General features: G+C 45.4%; 1 protein-coding gene across 2 annotated transcripts; it reads left to right on the top strand.

Moving 5' to 3' along the window:
• Positions 1-954: 954 nt before the first annotated feature.
• On the top strand, positions 955-16,428 carry LOC108493816 (cholesterol 24-hydroxylase). Of its 2 annotated transcripts, none has more exons than XM_017807682.1 (15): positions 955-1,121; positions 4,422-4,499; positions 4,999-5,050; positions 5,625-5,698; positions 6,368-6,454; positions 7,052-7,190; positions 7,805-7,915; positions 8,708-8,864; positions 9,186-9,248; positions 10,441-10,513; positions 10,951-11,035; positions 12,889-12,999; positions 13,260-13,348; positions 14,244-14,310; positions 15,164-16,428. In XM_017807682.1, the coding sequence occupies exons 1-15, from the start codon at positions 994-996 to the stop codon at positions 15,323-15,325; spliced, it is 1,476 nt and encodes a 491-aa protein (XP_017663171.1). In that variant the 5' UTR covers positions 955-993; the 3' UTR covers positions 15,326-16,428. The 2 variants fall into 2 exon arrangements, with proteins under 2 accessions (XP_017663171.1, XP_017663170.1); XM_017807681.1 differs by having other exon boundaries at positions 4,999-5,080.
• The last annotated feature ends 2,597 nt before the right edge of the window (positions 16,429-19,025 follow it).

Genomic DNA, 19,025 nt, shown 5'->3' with positions numbered 1-19,025 from the left:
CTCGTTCCTGTGTCTGGATGATGAATGAGCACATTGTATAACACAGTGACCAAAGCAGACTGCTCTGAAAACCTTCATCTATTGATTCCAACAGGCATCAACATTCTAATTTAAAGACTGAAATCTATTGACTCCAACAGGCATCAACAGTCTAATTTAAAGAGCTAAAAGTCAGCAAAGAGCCTCCGCCTTCCTTGTCCTGTGGCACTTAGTTTGTCTAGGAGCCTTCAGAGAGGAGCCTTATTTAAAACATTTTTATAAACAAGCATAGGAAGGTGCAGGATCTTTCCTGACCTCCTCACTCACTTGTTCAAAGCACCTTCTTCAACCAGGAAAGCATGCATCCATACATACACATACACAGACACATGCACATATATATCATAGAATCACAGAATGGTTTGGGTTGGAAAGGACTTTAAAGATCATATAGTTCCACTCCCCATCATGGGCAGAGACAACGTGCTCTAGACCAACTTGCTCCAAGTGTCAAACAACACTTCCAGGGATGGGGCATCCACAGCTTCTCTGGGTAACCTATTCCAGTGCCTCACCACCCCCACAGTAAAGAATTTCTTCCTAATATCTAATCTAGATCTACGCTCTTTAAATTCAAAGCCACTCCCACTTGTCGTATCACTACGTGTCTTGGTAAAAAGTCCCTCTCCAGCCTTCCTATAGCCCTTGCTATAAGGTCTTCCCGGAGCCTTCTCCAGGATGAACAGCCAAGGCTCTCTCAGCCTGTCTTCACAGGAGAGCTGCTCCAGCCCTCTGATCATCTTCGTGGTCTCCTCTGGACCGTATACATACACGTATACACATCCACAGGCACACGGTGCGGGTGTATCTGAGCCAGCCCGGGGCTCTCAGCTCACACCGCCGCCGCCGGGCTCTTTAAGCAGCGTCGTCCCCGCCCGCAGCCGGGAACTTTCTCGGCCCGCCCTGGTCGCCCTTCGCCCGGGACAGGGTGGGCAGCGCTGGCAGCCGGTGGGGATGGAGGCGCTGTGGGCGGCCGGGGGGCTCCTGCTGGCCCTCTGCCTCCTGGCCTTTGTCCTGTACTGCTGCTACGTGAAGCACATCCATGCCAAGTACGACCACATCCCCGGCGCCCCGCGGGAGAGGTAAGGGGCCGGCGGAGCGGGGCGAGGAGATGGCGGCCCGGGCGGGTGTCTCTGCTGGGCGCTCCCCGCCGCCGGCTCCAGACCCGGCCGCTGGGCTGGAGCCGTGAGGAAACGTCAGAGCAGGAAATAAACCCTCCAACCGGTGTCCCTGGGCCGGGCCGAGCCTGGCGGGTGTAGGCGAGGGCAGCGGCGAGGGATGAGCAGGCTGTGCACAGCGCTCCTCTGTGTGCCCGCTCCCGGGAAGGGCTGGCACCGCCCGGCATCGCCGGGGATCCCTCCTGGCCGGCCTGGGCTGGATGCCCTGACCTGCATCTCCCGGGTGGCCACAGCGGCACGAAAGAGAGGTTTAGAGCCGCCCACCCGAGCCATGTGTTCGCTTAGGACACCACGGAGGGACCTGACGGCAGCACCGGCCGTGCAGCGCGGGAGGGGCTCCCTGCGCTGGACCAGCACAGCCAGCCCTGCTACACTGCTCCAGCAGGCACATTGACACTAACTCCACCAGGCACCTTCCGTGCTCTCCCTCATGAGCCAGGTGTTTGGTTTCTGCCATAAATAAATAAAAATGTCATAAGTGATAAAGGATGGTGAGAAAGGTGCCAGCGAGGCATTGGCAGCAATGTCAGAAGGAGACATGGCTCTTGCAGGAGTGTGTGAGCTTCCCGTTCAACCTCACCCGTGGGTGCACATGCCCTCTGTAAGATGCCACAGGAAGAGACACTGCACCAGCACTGTCTTACACAAACAGCCTACAGGGACACCAAGCTTGGCTGCCCAGCTCCAAGCTTCAGCCTACTCATGTAATCAGGGTCACGTACTAAGATTAGAGAGAGGCTGGACCTTGTTGTACCTAAACCTGCTTGTCCATAAGTTCGTTTTGAGGTGTGGAGTAACACCACAGAGTAATGGCAGCTTGAGGAACCCTGTGGCTGCTTTTCTGTCCCTTCTTCAAGGTTTGAGGCTTGATATTAGTCATCAGCATAGGATCCTTCCCAGAAAGGTTTCTGGTACTGGTTTGTCTAAGTGGAGGCTTGTATGTCATGTGAGCCCACAGCACTTGATGGCTTTTCAAAAGTACAAATTGCCAGGTACAATCCAAAACTCCCACTTCAGTATCTGTTGCACAAGCACTTCCACTCCTAAATGTCCAAGGTAAGAAAAATCAAATACCTCCAGCTCTGAAAAGTTGTTTAGAAAAACATAATAAGAGGTAAAGCCAGATGCTGTGTGTGTTGATGGTGGTGGTCTCCCCAGTAAAAGAAAGACATTGACAAACTGAGGGGAGTCCCGTGGAGGCAGCTGGGGTGCCCAGGAGGCTTAGAGCTGGGCTGGCTTTCAGCAGAGAAGCAGCTGCTGAAGGGCAGAGGGAATCCAATGGCTGTTTTCAGGGCAATGACACGAATTGTCTTAAGGCCACGGAGGTGTAAGGCGAAACACCTTCATCATGAGGGTGCTCAAAAGCTGGTCCATATGGCTGGGTGCAGCCCTGAGGTCTGATGCTGACTGGCCTGGAGCAAGGGACTGGGCTGGTGGCCTCCAGAGGTCCTTGCCAACCCAGATTACTTTGAAATGGGAGTAAATCAAATCTAAACACTTCTCATCTGATACTGTATCTGGAAAACTGGAGAAGAGCAGCACCAGAAGCAAAGGCTGGCTTGTGTCCAGCTCGCTGCCCACCAGATGTGCTTCCCAGCCAGCCAGTCCACAGCCTGCATCCTTTCAAGCCTTTATTCTGTCCCAGAAGCAGGATTTTCCCTTTGCCCTTGGCTCTTTCCCTTTGATAAAAGCTTAAGAAAGCCTTATTTTAGGATGAAGTACAACAGGATCTTATCAAAGTCTTGTCTAAAGTCTTATGGCTGCCTGATGACAAGATTACATTAATGCCCTTGATTCTCTGAGCCCATTTGTTTTATCAGAACTAGCACAGCACATCTCTCAAGGAAAATTGTGCAGGACAGACTGGAAAAGTGAGTCCTAGTGGTCATAGTGGCTTTGTTTTATTTTTTTCTGCATGAATGGCTCACCTGTAGAGAGGAGATTGCCTCTTCAAAGGTTGGCTTGATATTAAAGGTTGAATAACAAGAAATGGGAAAAAGGGATTTCTTTGTAAATACATGTTTTCAGTTGATAGTGTCAGATAGTTATATATCCCAAACCAAACCCACACTTAGTTTTTTTCATGACATGCAGTAAGTTACTGGGTCTTCTTAGTAGTGGATAAATGTTTTAGGCCTGTTGTAACACCTGACTTAACTGGGTGATGGGAGAGGGGATGAAAAATATCTCTGAGGATTTATGTGTCACACAAGAGGAGCCATGAGTGGGACCTTGCTTCCTGCTCTGCAGATAGAGCAGTTTCCAGAGCTTTAGCTAACAAAGGACTTGCATTGTATTTGGGGCTTTCACATCTTTTCAGAATCCAGTTACAATGGAGGAGTCAAACAAGTGGAGAATTAAAAGTTTCTGTAGATGTTGGGTATCTTTGTTGAGTCCTTATTATTTTATGTGCCTCCCAGTTCCAACAGTAATAAAATAAAAGCCTGTATGTCCCCTCTAGCTCATTTATACTGAAAAGGATAATGGCATGGCTCTCTGTCTCTCAAATGGGAAACAGATCTTGAGTGCAGCTTGCTTCATTTAGAGAGGAGCTTGACCAAATCTTCCTTCAGATTTACACAAAGCCTGTGGGAATTCACTGCTCTCAGTTGGAGGAAGGAGTTGATCTCTAACTTTTTAATTCAGCTATTGTATTTGAAGAGTTAACCTTTTTCATTAATGTCTTCAGTTTCCATATTAACCAGTGAGGACCATTTTTAGGTCCTTTTTTTCCCCAGCATTTGAAGTAACATAGCTTTATGCAGAAGGTTCCTAATTTTGCTTAACAGAACTCCACTGCCAGAACTGGTTACCCTTAGAGCTGAGCACATATTAAAGGATATTTAATGCAAATATCTGTTTTATGTACAGAAACATAATAGTTGCAGTCAAAATTCGATCAGCTAGACAAAGGGCAAAGCAATTCATGGGGGGCTCCCACCCAGACCCAAACTTCTCCTATAAAACAGCAGCAAAAAAGACCTCATCCTTTGTCTTTGCACTGGTGTTCCTGGCTGTGTGCATACACCAGCCTGACCTTGGTCCCCAGCTTACCAATGTGATGAGGGCTGGGCGTTGGCATAGCTTGGAGTTATTTTCTTAGAAGTGAAACCTGAGGAACACTCACTGAGCAACAAGGATTGTAATCCATATAAAACCCAATGTTGGCATCCTCGTGACCCTCTTAATCTTCATATTCTGCAGCTTTTTATTTGGACACCTCCCAATCTTATGGAGAATGATGAAGAAACAGGAGTTTGTTCATGATCTCTTCCTGCAGTGGTAAGTTGAGACACATCAATAACATTGAATGGGGTAGCCCTGTAGAACAAGTGGGGAAATCAAGGCATGGAGACCCTGAATTGTGCAACTGGCATCATTCAGAAGGTCAGTAGAGGAGCCAAAGAGAGAGCATTGATCTTTCAGGTCAGATAGATATTGGAAAAAATTTTTGTGCTGCAAGAGTGGTTAGGCATTGGAATAAGTTGCTCAGGAAGGTGGTGGAGTAACTGTCTCTGGAAGTGTTCAAGGAGCGTCTGGATGTGGCACTTGGGGATATGGTTTAGGGGTAATTGTGGTGGTGCTACTGCATTGGCTGTTGGACTAGATGGCCTTGAAGGTCTCTTCCAACCTTGATGATTCTGCAATTCTCCTATTGTCTTTAGACTGCAGTAGTTCCCACTGCAGTGTGCTCTGGTCCTTTGAGGTTATTAGGTTGCAGCTGTTACATGTTGATTGCTTGTACCATAATTCTCTTTTTTTTAATCTTCTCTTCTTACAGGGCAGAGAAATACGGACCTATTGTACGATTTAATGCCTTTCACAGAGTCACAGTAATGGTTGTGAGTCCTGAAGGAGTGAAGGTACTCAAAAAATAAAGTCACATCAGCAGTGGGGATCAGCCTCACCCTCCATAAGGAGGGAGCTAGTGCCTGATCTTCAGGGCAGCACAAAGCAGCCAGTCTGTGCTTGGCTCTGGCAGGGTTAGGAGGATGAGGTGTTCTGCTCTCTGGGCTGTCGTGATTTATTTTCTTCCTTGATCGGTTAATTTACTTTGTCACATTTATTTAAACAGCACATATAGCAAACACCCACCATTTCTGAAAAGTAGTCCCTCTGCAAGAGCTTAATATCTCAAATGAACAAAGCACAAGAGACTGAATTTCTTTCTCTAAATCTTTGCAATTACCAGAGAGTGAGATTTCAGGTCATTGGGCAAAAAAGTGCTAGAGGCATGCAAAACAAGCTAGTAGCATGGGAGCTGGGGAATCAGGGCACACCAAATAATTCATCTACTCTTCAGACTATTGCTACAGAAGAAACACAGTAAATGTGTGAGTGAAATTTTATGTTTTGTCTGGGAAACAGATTGCACTCAGTATTCACTGACCTGAGATTCGATTTTAGGAGTTCTTGATGTCACCACAGTACCCAAAGGATCGGCTGGTGTACAATCGTATCTTCAGCCTATTTGGTGAGAGGTAGGCAAAACCCATCTGAAGCCATTGTGATCTGTAAATAAGTGCAAGACTAATAACACCACAGGTGAACACTTATTTTGACTCAGACCTTAGTGTGGAGATTAATGTCTAATTCTAGATATACGTAAGCAGCACGTACCTAATAATTTTTGTGTGAAGTCAAATGTCTTCCCAGTCAGGGAGGAGGATTTGTTTTACCTTGATCGTATACATTTTTTTCCTGCCTGGGGATGTTCAGTTAGTCTCAGAGTAGTCTGCTCAAGACCATCATCAAACTTCTTACTTAGATTTTAGAGGACTGAGTTAGTCCTTGATGGGTGGGATTTTGCAGCTCCTAAATTCAATCACAAAAAAGGGGATTTCTTTGTTAGGCTGAAGCTTTTAAAAATATAATAATCCCGTTATTATATTAATTCTTTGTATATCAGCTGTAATGAACCAGCATCTTACTGGACTCAGCAGTCCACACCTACCTAAGCAAAACATATTTGTGGTTCAGTTGTTGTCCAGAGTCCTGCAATGATTGGAATACTCGAAGTGTCACAGTGCTCCTTATACACGGGCAAAATAGAAGAAAGTAGATGTGAAAGACTTATCTTTGTGACTACATGGGGTTCAGCTGGCTCCCTTGCTGAAAACTGTTCCTTTCCTTGTTTTCCTACATTCTAGGTTTCTGGGGAATGGCTTGGTAACTGTTTGCAACCATGAGCATTGGCACAAGCAGAGGAGGATAATGGATCCAGCTTTCAGCAGAACGTAAGGCAGATATTTCTGGGATGAGCTAGCTGTTATTTCTGCTGTATTTTCATGATTCTCCCTGTCATTATTTGATATTTAGAGGGGAAAAAAGAAGACAGTGCCAAAATTACATTTTACTTAAGTCTAGGACACCATTTCCATGCCAAGTATAATTTGACCAGACTTCCCATGGAGCAGTGACACCCCTATGAGCTCAGCAATGGCAGAAAGGTCCTGAGGTTGTATATGCAGGAGTGTGGTTATGGCTGTCTTATCTTGTTAGAAAGGGTAAGGCAGAGGGTTGGTCTGGTTTCCCTGTATGTGTGCCTCAATGCACTGCACGTAAGGTCCAAAGATGAAGTCCACATGCTTTGCTTCAGTGTGCACAAGCCACAGCCCTTTGCCATGACAGACATTTGTTTTATGGCAGGGCAGAGCAGGGCTGCTGTGAGAAGAATGTAGCTCATTTTATCTGTTTACTTTTGTAAGTATTAGGGCAAGTTGATTATAAATAAAAAAAAATAATTACAATTTTCTATGGAAAATAAAGTTATTTTGGCTGAGCAAAGATGTCCTCTCCAGAACCTCCACTACTCATCTTTATTGATTGTTCAGCTACCTGATTGGTCTGATGGAAACTTTTAATGAAAAAGCAGAGGAGCTGATGGAGAAGCTAGAGGAAATGGCAGATGGGAAAAAAGAGTTTAGCATGCTGTCGATGATGTGCCGGGTGACTATGGATATCATTGCAAAGGTACCAGCTGTCGCTTTCTTGTTTCCTCTGCAATGGCAGGAAGGAATGGAAGTAATGTGTACTGGCAGCAGGCTGGGAGCTGGAGCTGAAGCCAGGGAGCTGGAGCCAGGGAAAAAGACCTTTCTCCACCAGTGCCAGAAGAGCTGAAGGACTAACTGTGCCACTTCCATCTGGACTGAGCCATGGGAAGGGGCAGATAGGGAAGGGTGTGCACAGTCTCAGTGTGGCCTGCAGGATGGGGACCCTTTGCAAAAGCCCTTTCATCCTCACACCTCCCACCCCTCCATGACAAAAGGGGCACACTAGTGCTCATTCATGGGTTATATTATTGCCATTATATGTCAGCATGAAGTCTGCCTTATGCTGGCTTTTCCCTTATCTATGCAAAACAGTTTGGGATGAATGGAGAGTAATAGTAAATTATTAATCCCCCCAGATAAGGAGGAAGCATAATGTAGTTATTGCCCTCCCCGCATGGTCTCCTGCAGGGCAGGATCTAGCCTGAGATATTTTTAGGGAAAAAGGAGGTGGTATGAGGTTATCTTGCTCTTTCACCCCAGCCCCAGGGAGCCAGGAGGGTGCAGCAAGTTGCCTTTTTCTCTCCTGCTCCTTAGGTAGCCTTTGGCTTGGAATTAAACGCACTGAGTGATGACCAGATGCCTTTACCACACGCTGTGACCATGGTTTTGGAGGGACTGACCAAGTCGCGGATCCCCCTCATCCAGGTCTGTATGCTCCTCACTTCTGTCCTCTCTCCTCACATCCAGCTGGAGCCTCTGCTCCTTCCTGAGTTAGTGGGAGGGAGCCATGCAAGGTCCATATTTGATGGGGAAACAGTCATCTGTAGATCTTTCCCTCCAATGTGCATCAAGATAAAATTCACTAATGCTTTAAAACACTTGCAGAATTAACATTAACATTTAATGCTTCCTTTCTGTCTTCTCTTCCCCCATGCACGTGTCTCCTTTTCATATGGTTTTACACTTTCAGACCCATTAAAAATTGAGATTTTTGCCCTTTGTCCAAGCAGGATGGCAACCCTCACTCAAAGTGGAAGAAATTTGAACATTTTTGCCATAAAAAAATGATATTTTCAACCCAAATTTATCTACTAAGAAATTATGGATGTAATATGAAATATTTAAGTTAAAAATCATCCTAGTGTCTCATGAAAGTTGTAGTTCAGGCTTTTAGAGCTCCCGTTTTCCTTTTTGGGACCAGGGGAGAGATTCTGTGTTGCATGCTGCTGTCTCTTTCCATGGAGAGGTGAGGCATTTTGCTCACGGTGCCCAAAACATCAGCTTGGATAAGACAGGACATCAGCATGCACGGACTGAAATATTTCTCATTTCAGCCCAAACCCTTCATCCTGGGGGCGTTCGCTTTGTTCCGTGGAGAGCAGATGTTTTTGTGACAAGTGTCATTTAGCAGAAAACAAGGTGCTGCCTTGTAAAATAACATTGAAATTATTTCTTACCAGCAAAAGGAATAAATGACTCAAGAAATTCTGTATTCAGTACATGCCAGGGAAACAGAAGTTGGTAAAGGAGGTCAGGGAGAGTGTGAGGCTACTGCGGCGTGTGGGGAAGGAGTGCATTGACCAGAGGAGAGAAGCTCTCCAGAATGGGAAGGAAGCCACGTTGGATATTCTTACACAGATACTGAAAGGAGATGGTAAGGGACATGTTGCTGTTTGAGTGAATTTCTCTGTGGTATGTTTTGCCATGGGATTTGGGGAGGATTGTTTTGGGGATCTGAACTTTGATCCTCCTTTAAAGGCTTTTTCACACTGAAGATAGTAGAGTTGCTTTGAAAATCTCCTGTTTCATTGTGTTGGATCAAATATTGGTCACAAACCACCACTGAAACACCCACTGAGCATCTCCTCTTGATGCCACCTCACCCAATATGTGCCAAACAGGGCAGAGCATTCTGGCTGGTCCAACTGGGACATGGGGGCATTTTCTAATCCCATTTGCTTTTCTATTTTGACAGCTCTAGAGGACACTAGAGATGATGAAAACATTCTGGATAACTTTATCACTTTCTTTGTTGCAGGTTGGTAGCTATTTTTATTCTTGGATATGTCATGTGGGAAGCTGTACTCATTCTTGGGTCATGATTAACACCCTTCTAATCATGATTAACATCATCATTAACATCATCACTCCATGTAATGCTGCTGTATCCAGGAGTCTCTTGGTTGGAAGACAGCAGTATTTACACTGGCGTAGGACCAGCTGGGCAAGGTCTGAAGAGAACTTTCAGTTTTCTCAAAGGCAAATCATAGGTTATCCTCTTTCGGTCATATCGACACAGCAAATAATGCTAGGCTTCCCACTCTGGTTCCCATCCTCTGGCTTCTCACTGCCCACTGAGCTGCAAGGCTGGGTTCTGGTCCTTCCTCCCAGATCCCACCAAACCCCACTGAAAGCACCTTTAACATATTCCACATATCTTCATGTCACCTCACCCACATCATTAAATGCCATTCTTGCTTGAAAAGTGTTAGTCAATGCTTGGTAGGAGAAGGCACTGTCAAGCCTATCAGAAAAAACATGGGCCAATTTGATACGTGAGATAAACATCATCTTGCAGGTCAATAGGATTTAGATTCCTAAGAAGGTGAAGTCAAAATGCTGTTCTTTTGCAAGAAAGACATTATTGAAACAAATACATTTTTGCAGGAGTCTGTTTTCTGTAATGCATTAAAATAATACGTGTGCCTATCCATGAAAAAAGGAAAACTACCCACATCACAGAGTCTCAGAATGAGTAAGGTTCAAAGGCTCTTCTACTCCAACTTCCCTGGTCAAGCAGGGTCATCCTAACACATAAAGCAGACATTTCAAATAAAGATGGTCGGAAGCTCTGTTTTCCCTCAAAACCAGTAAATCCATGCTTTTTGGGAGAACTGTGTGTCCCATAATATAACAAGGCAAATACTGGACCTCACTGGTCCTCCTGTTAAGGAGCTCATAACCAGTAGGTGCTGCATGCAGCCAGTGCAGCTTTGAGTTGAGCAAGATGAGTCATATCTTTACCAGCTCTGTCCTGTTCTTGTCATTCTTGGAAGTTCCCTACGTAGACTTTACATCCCTTTTAGTATTTCCTTTAATTGTAGCATACTTGAAATAAAACATTTGAGGTCCAACCTTTAAAGTTTCCTGTTCACAATCAGCTAGTAGACCATCTCTGTGTCATGTTATTATTTCATGCTAACCTTTAAACTGATTTTTGGTGTCATTAGGTCATGAAACCACTGCCAATCAGATGTCATTTACAGTAATGGCACTGGGTCAGCATCCTGAAATACTGGAAAGGTATGTGCGCTCCAATTTGAAAACCCAGCTTGCTGTTACTTTCAAGATGAACTTAATTATAAGGATTATTAAAAAGATAGGATCAATTCCCAATAAATTCTAGCCTCCCTTCCAAAATAAACAGTTTCATAGTCCCAGTATATCTAAAATGTAAAAAAAAAAAAGCATAAGATGGATTATTTCAGTTTTGTCTAGGTGATTTTTTTTCAAAGCCTTTATATATACTGGTCCTGAATCCCACCTGTTTCAGCTGCCCTGTGTGCACATTGCTTCATCCTGATAAGAAGTACAAGTTCAGGATGCCTGCTTGGGAATTGGTAGGCATTTTGCCTGCGGATGGGTGTCCAAGTCCAACTTACTGTCTGGAAAGTAAAAAATGTAATCTTGCCTAGCAAGATATGGGCATCTACAGCTAATATTTTTTAATTGAACTGCAGGGTTCAGGCTGAAGTGGATGATGTTCTTGGTGCCAAGAGAGACATTGACTATGAGGATCTTGGCAAACTCACCTACTTATCACAGGTACTGTAGGAGTGAGGTAAGATACCAGTCAGAGCTGTTTGGTAGCACCTCTGACATGTCATGGAGGAGCCCCACACTTTTAAGATTTTGAAAACAATACAGATATTTTATCTTGATAATGTTTGTCCCCAGAGAGTCTGCAAGCAGGTATCATGAGACATTTGCAGCAGCCTACCCTTGTTGGGAAGGATGCTCCTCAAATTTCTTTGCAACATCCCACACAATTCCTTCAATGCTTTCCTTAGTTATTACCAAACTGGGAGCTAGAGTGGAGTTGCATAATGCCTATCTCTTTAAGCTGAAACCATAGCTGTAATTTTTAGAAGGATTTGCAACTTTGAGCCCAACCTGTGTGTGAATCCCACACACTTCCCTAACTCACAGCTCTATTTTTGTTTGATTATTGTTAAAACATTTCCAGCTATGATCTCACCAAGTGCCATAAACTCAATGGGATTTGAAGACAGCCAAAAATAATGGCTAGTTTTTGTAGTGACAGTTTTTCATTGTTCAGTCTTGAAACCCTCTTCAGTCTATCTGAAGAGGGGGAGAGAGTTTGGTCCTAAAAGGGGTCTTGCGTATTGAAATGCTGGTTGGTAATGAACTGCAAAGCCAGGGTTTGGCTACTTGCCAGTGTTTGTGTTGCATATCCTTTTTTACAAGGTGGGGGATACCAGTAGCCCTCAGGAGAGGCTGATTCACAGTCCTGGCAGCTATTCTACTTAACTTGCCCTGTGATTTTAGTAGTCTGCCATGATCATTTTTCTCTTAAACTGCCCTGCTAAGGTGAGCAATAGTTTTATCATTTGCCATATCGCATCCCACAAATCACTGTGCTTTGACAGCAGATAGATTTCATAGGTGTATTTCTCAGAAGGAGAAGGGAACTGTGTGATTACAGAAATCGTCAGGTTTCCTTAGGCTTCTCCAAACAGCATCACAATTATACCACTCCAATTAGGATGAGGTATCTAATCCTTTCAGTTTTAAGACACATCACATGAGGGCCTCTCAAAGCAGACCATTTATTTAGCAGCACAAGCTTGGATCTGTACAACCAAAATCAGTCACCCTTGGTCAGAGCCAGTCCATCACTGGAGTATCAGAGACTATGGGACTCCTCTCCTGTCGCTCAGGCAATTCTGAATCCCTTTGTCCACATTTCTTTTTCGTTAGTCCACTCGTGCATACACACCGTTAATTGCATTTTCAGTGTGATGCTCATGTGCACCGTTAATTAGGTTTCACTTTGATGAAATAAGCCATTCTTACAGCTCACTGCCACCAAAAGAAATGGTCTTGTTCCATTTTTTTTCAACATTCCCTATTCATTTTCCTTTGCCAGGTTGTTTTTTGTCCTTTTGGTGCTCTGACCTGGCTCAGCTCCCCAAGCAGCAGAAGCAGGACAAAGGCAGGAGCAGGAGCACAGTGCTGAGAGTGGGAAGGAGGTGGGAGCAACCACCCATCCTCATGGCAGTCAGTGCCCAGAACAGCTCATCAGGGCGAGGAGACTTCACTCTTAGATATTCCCTTTGAATTTGCTTCCTATTACTTTTTCATTTAGTTGTTGACCTGACTCGAGATTTTAGATTTGTTTAATGCATGGGATCTCCTGTGGGGTTTGTGTCTTTTTCTCTGTATTTTACCAGTTGTAAGAAAGAACTGGGCCTGAAGGAGCTGACTTAGCCATACGTTTTGCCCACAGGAGCCCAAGGCAGATACGGCAGCATCTGTTTCAAAAGTCAAAATCTCCCACTTATCCAAAGTGAAAGGCCATAGGGAGGTAATTAATTCTATTTCTGCTTCCTATACTGTATCAACTAAGTGACCTTTTGTGCTTTTTGCTGACACAGGTTCTGAAGGAGTCGCTGCGGCTGTACCCGCCCGTCGCAGGGACCGTGCGCAGGCTGGAGAAGGAGCACGTCATCAACGGCATCAGAATTCCTGCCAACACCACACTCGTTGTGAGTCCCATCCACCATCAGCAGCTATTAGCTGCTGCAGTTCATCCACATGTAATGGATCTGTGGATCAGAGGGCCAGAATCTTCCCAGGGTGTATTTCTGCTGGCCTCTCTAATATCTTGACCAAAACTGGGGTGTGAATTGGGACTCTCATTTGGGACTGGGGAGTGGAAGGCAGTTATGGTTTTGTACCTCTGACAGCAAAGAAGCGTTTTCAGTGTGCTGCTCTTGACTAAAACAAGTAAACTCTTTCTTGACAGTTCAGCACTTATGTAATGGGAAGGATGGAAAGGTTTTTCAAGGATCCATATACTTTCAATCCAGACCGATTCAGCAAAGATGCACCTAAGTGAGTTTCTTTTTACTCCCAGGTTGTTAAATATTTAATAAGGATCCATTACAGGAAGATATTTCAAGGGGGAAAAAAATTGACTAAAACTATTTTTCCATTCCAGAATGAGTAAGACTAATCATTCAAATGCAAATAGAGAGCAATAATGTGCAGCTTTTGTTCAAAAATTCTTTAGACCACATGATACCTTGCAAAAACAGACCAGTACTACTGTTATTTAATGTTTATATTGAGATCAAAGCTTTGGGCCAAAACCAGGTTGAATATTTGCATTAGTGCAATACAGACATTTAATATGTGACAGCCCTGGCCCCAGGATGCTTGAAGTGTCTCCATATTAGAGAGGGCAGAAGGGGCTGAGGCACAGAAGATGCTGTTCAGCCATATGGGAGGCAGCCTAAGGCTAGTCAGTGGTCAGGAGTGCAATAGGAGGGATCAGTGACTAAACAGTTAGATACAGAGATCAGCAGCTACTTCTCGAGTCAGGAGTTTTGCTTCAGCCTAGAGATAGTCTGGTCTCCTGAACCAAACACCCCCTCCCTCACACGGTTCAGAGCTGCCCAAAGGAGCAATAATTGGGCAGATCGTTACATCCTCATGACAGGCTGGAGAGCATTTGGAGTGTGCTTAACATTCAGCTTTGAAATAAGGTTGGCATACATCAAAACAGCTCTGTGAGTTGAGCCATATAGTAAGCAGAGATCTCGAGGAAACATGCTGTGGAGCTGTACTGCTGCTCTGAAGCAAAAAAGAGGTAATTTGGAGGCTGTTTTTACAAGTCAGATAGGCGAGGTGATATTTAGACCATTTCCTTGCTGTTGTGGTGAAATATTTGCTTGTCTCCTTACAATCAAGTTGTCAGAGTGACAATTTTGAATGTTTTTTTTTGCAGGCCATATTATTGCTATTTTCCATTCTCTCTGGGATCCCGGTCCTGCATCGGGCAGGTGTTTGCACAGGTAAGCAGAGGCCTGGAACGGCACTTCCATAGCAAGCAGTGGGCCAACTCAGGGTGTGCTGCCATGGCTGGTGATGGGGGACCAAAGGCCACACTAATGGTGCACTGACCCCCTTCTCTCTAGGGGGAATATCTCCCCCATGCCCATGATGGACATCTCTCAAATCCTGTCACATGAGCACACATCCATGTGCCAAACTGGTCCCACGTCACCGGTGTGCACATGCAGGTGTCTGCAGGGAGGAGCAGCAAGCAGGCTGCACTCCCTCTGAACTGTCCTGGATCAGCCTGCCTGAATCCAAATGTGATGGGAATCACAGTCAACAACCCTTTGCCAGCCAAGGTCAAACACACAGGGGATGTGCAGGGGGTCTTGGGGACCATCCCGTGGCTACCCTTGACAGAATCAAGGCAGGGAAAATGGCAGCTGGCAGAAGGACACAAGCCAGAACTGTCACAGAGAAGGTGAGGAGGGGGCTACATGGATGGAAGGAACAATTTAATGATGTATATGAGCATAGCAGAGAGCATTTCAGGACAGCAGGAGGCCAGCTCTTTGGGTCTGTTCTGTGGGTTAATCTAAGCACCAGTGCTCAGAGTCTTCAGTGTTTTAGTTTTACAGTCTGATTTCCCAAATCGGGTTAATGCATAAACACAAGGACTGATCCTAGTGCCTGTCAGTTGTCTTCAAATCCATGAAGTCCCAGGTTTCCTGCCCAAACTCAGCTGGCTGCATTTAACTTTTAAATCTCTATATTGACAAAGCAGTATAACATAATACACTGACTTTTAGCAGCTGCAGTCCAAGCTCTATATGCTGTCACTGACAATGAATTCGCTTTTCTTCTTAACAGATGGAGGCAAAAGTGGTGATGGCAAAACTGCTGCAGAGGTTTGAATTCCAGCTGGTACCAGGGCAGAGTTTTAAACTCTTGGAGGCTGGAACCTTTAAGCCACTAGATGGAGTAATGTGTAAATTAAAGCCAAGGAGCTCTGCAAGAAGCTGCCAGGCGTGACTACTCAAGGAGGGGAGCATGACATGCTACTGTTAGTGTTTCTTCTGATTTTGAAGATCTTGACACTAATCAAAGGTTTGATTTGGCAGGTCCTTTTAGAGGATTACTAGACTGAAATTATTTCTAGCCTTCCTCATAATGTACTGAAGAAAACCTTAGGAGAGTCACTCTAGTGAATATTTTCAGTCTGGAAGCGTACCCAGAATTGCCAAGCTTGTAATTTTCCTGGGGGGCTATTTGATTCTGACCAGACTTGGAAAAGAACATCCTTTCACTGCAGTATCCCTGGAAGTCCACACAAACCTCCACTGGAATCTCAGCTCATAGTTTTCACTAAGTTTACTTACAACACAGCATGGTCTAAAGTAAGCCCTTGTTTGGGAAGTTTTCTACTTACAGAATGAAATCAGAAAAGAATGGAGCACAGATTTGGGTTGAACTTAGGAAGAGATATTTGGAGATAGTCTTTTGTCAAAGCAATTTTTCCATCCCTGCTCTAAACAAGAACAATTGATAGGAACAATCTGAACAAAAATATCAGTTTGAGACCACTACTTCCCTCTGTTGCTCCCGCCTCATTTTTATTCAGTCTCTTCCACTTTTCTTCTGAAATTATGCAAAGTGTAGATTGCCAGTCCACCCTGTAGAAAGGGAATCTCCTGTTTCCTCCTACCCCTCCACACAGCCTGTGTTCATTCTTCTGAGACACTGTTCTTTGGTCAGGGGAGTCTTGCTGTGTTTATTTTAATCTGGATCATTTTCCCCATCTGGTTTACCACAAAGCTACAGTAGGACTTGGACCAGATGGTCTAGTAGGTACAGCAGGGTTGGAAATAAGTGCCTGAGCTAAATGCTGCTTAAAATGGTGTTGCCACTGAAGTAATGTGTCTGCAGTTTGAGCCAGAGACAGGAGAAGGTCCTGCACCCCCTTCTTCTGCAGATGTGCCTGAATTGCTCGCCGCATGTGGGCTTGCAGCTGGGCTCTGCTGGGGAAAAAACTACCATATGAAAATGCTGCCTTCCAGAACTGTGTAGATACCTAATAGGAGTTTGGGCCTTCTCTGTCATGAAATACAGCAAATTAAAGAAATTTGATGCTTCCACTGTTGTTTCTTACCTTTCTGAATTAAAAGAGCAAAAATACAGTCTGTATACTGTCAAGTTCCCGTGGTGGTTTCCATACCAGAAGAGTAACATCCCAGAACTTTCCCTGACTCTGATCCTGTTGTACACAATCTCATTCAGTGCAGCAATGGGACAGCAGGCCCAGAAGGTTGATGCTGCTTTTGATAATACAATCAACATCATACAGTGTACAAATATGACTTACACCCAGGCGTACCAATACCTGTATTGCAAGGGAAGGTTTAGTCCACCTATCAATAGACCAGCTTTTCAAGACCTTGAGATCTGCTTATAGACATTCATATAATCTCATTGGGAAACTGAGGACTCTCCAGCTGTATGTGTGTTCCCAGGAGTTGACACAATAGGGACTGGGATACTCCATACCAGTCACAGGCTGGATGTGCTGGTGGCATAACAAAAAGCTGAACCCTGAGAACATGTCAAAGGGAGAGGTGGGGGAAGCTGTAACAGGGAGTGGCCTTTGCTGTGAACAGCACACAGCTTGACAGATGCTGGCAAATTGTGCTGTGGGAATGCAAGATGCCACCACACCAGGGCTCTGCTGCTAATGAGTGAGGTGAGATGCATTAGTTACACAAACATGTATTGCCTTCTGCTACCTTTGCAATGGGGTGAGGCACCTCCAAGAAGGGCTCATTTTAACATGCTAGCATGCTAAAACCCTGCAGTGAGTTCTGTCAGCCCTCATCTGTCCAAGACTGGAGTTTCCTGACTGCTTTGTGTTTACCCTCTTCTTGCAAGGCCAAATTACCACTCAGCTCTCCAGGGACCGCTGGCACAGCCCTTTTTCCTTTTTCTACACCCAAGAGCCCTTGCCAGACTGTCGCCTGTCAGGCTGATCGCCTCCCAGCAGATGGCAAGCGCTCATTGCCGATGCACCCAAGAGCAGCAGCACTCCTCAGCCTTGACAGCTCCTTCCCTTAAGAGACAGGCTGTCCTGGCTGATCCAAGACATCTTCCCGCAGGAGGAGATGGTGGCCTATGATGTGCAAATGCCCTGCATTGTTCTCAAGGTTTCATCCTGCACCTCTAGCCAGGCGGTGATCCCTTGTCTGACTAAAAGAAAAAAGGAGCAGGTTCAGGAAAGCTGTTTCCTGGTGCCCTGTGTGCCAACTGGTTGCCAGCACCAGCTTTGCCAAACCCTGTTGAGAAACCTCAGACCAGAAGTGCCTCAGGAGGCACAGCTGTGCATGCCATGGGCTATAAAAACACCTGGGAGCTGAGCTTTTTTGGACACCACAGAAAAGGACAGTTTTTCCTTATTCTGGGGAAGAGAGAGACATTATTTCAGTTCTAGGGCAATCATTATTGCACCAAGCCCTCGGCTGGGTTCTTGGCCAGTAAGGCAAAAAAGTAGAACAAAGTCTATCTACCCAGTTCACTTACCAGCTGGTTGTAGGAAAGTGTCATACCTGTAGCTAATTTTCTTCTTATCTTTTTCCTGGCTCTTGGGCAATACAAAGACAAAGCTGGATATGGCTGGTGGGGTGATTTTCCCTGGGTACCACTCAGGCAGGGTCCTGCACAGGGCAGTGTTGCATCCCTGGAGGTTGGATGCAAGAAGGTTTCTCAGTTGACATGGAACTGCAAAGCCAGGCTGCTCAGGACTGCTCCTGCCCCTGCACCCTGCAGGAAAGTGCCTGCCCTCCAGCAGCTCCTCTGGCTTTCACCCTGCCCCAGATGTGCACGCTGGCAGCTGGACAGGGACTGTCAGGAGACAGCCAGAAGTTCAGCTGGCAGGAGTCAAGGTTACAGCTGCCCTCAAAGGTGAGGGCACCAGTGGTGACATGTATTCCCAAGAGTCTTTATTAGAGGTGCTAAGTCTTCCTCCTGTTCTGACGTGGCTGCTGCAGGTTTCTTTGATCCCTCTCCCAGACCTATAAACTCTTTGCCTCCTTCTTCTGGACTGATGCCCAGGACTTTCATGTATGTACTCAGAGTGAAAACTTTCCCCCCAGGATTTCTTCCCAGGTTTTTTATACTAACCCAAGAGCTTGATCTTATCCCTTCTAGATCAGTGTCATAGACAAGAAAGAAGGAAACACTGCTGCCTAGACCTCTTAGGACAGGAGGGATCCAGCTAGGGAAATTGTACCCAGAGGTGTCTGTCTTTCAGAAGGCAAATGCCTTCAGTGCTGGCATGGGAGAATGTGAAGCTTTCTCACCCCAACTAGTCTGGAGCACAGGAGACTCCCAATTTTTCCTCTACACTTCATGTACAGACTCATACCTTTCCAGAGAGCCCAGGTAGCATTACTGCCAGGACAGAAGTGGGAAAAATCTCATTCCAGCCCTTGCAAGAAGCCAGGAGAAGCTCAGAAGCATGGGATTCAATCACATTTATCGAAATTATAGCCCAGCCTGATATTTTCTGAACAGTGGACAGCTCCGTCTGCAGCCCCCAGAGGAATGAACTTAGATAAGAAAGTGTAAGATATTGGTGAGCCTAGTGCAAGTGCACAGCTTAACCATACATGCATTTGCACTCAGTGTGGTTGTAGGATGAGAGCTGCAACAGGAAGGGATGGGATAGGATGGGATAGGATGTACT

This window comes from Lepidothrix coronata, unplaced genomic scaffold (assembly GCF_001604755.1).
Source record: "Lepidothrix coronata isolate B3197 unplaced genomic scaffold, Lepidothrix_coronata-1.0 Scaffold19, whole genome shotgun sequence".
Lineage (NCBI taxonomy): Eukaryota > Metazoa > Chordata > Aves > Passeriformes > Pipridae > Lepidothrix > Lepidothrix coronata.
Note: the sequence above shows the minus strand (reverse complement) of the source record. Positions and strands in the feature narration are given on the sequence as shown.

Bases quoted from the DNA above. Each gene is read 5' to 3' on its own strand.
- LOC108493816 (XM_017807681.1), top strand. From the start codon at position 994: ATGGAGGCGCTGTGGGCGGCCGGGGGGCTCCTGCTGGCCCTCTGCCTC. The intron at 7,191-7,804 runs GTACCAGCTGTC...CCTGCTCCTTAG, and splicing joins CTATGGATATCATTGCAAAG to GTAGCCTTTGGCTTGGAATT. The intron at 13,000-13,259 runs GTGAGTCCCATC...CTTTCTTGACAG, and splicing joins CTGCCAACACCACACTCGTT to TTCAGCACTTATGTAATGGG.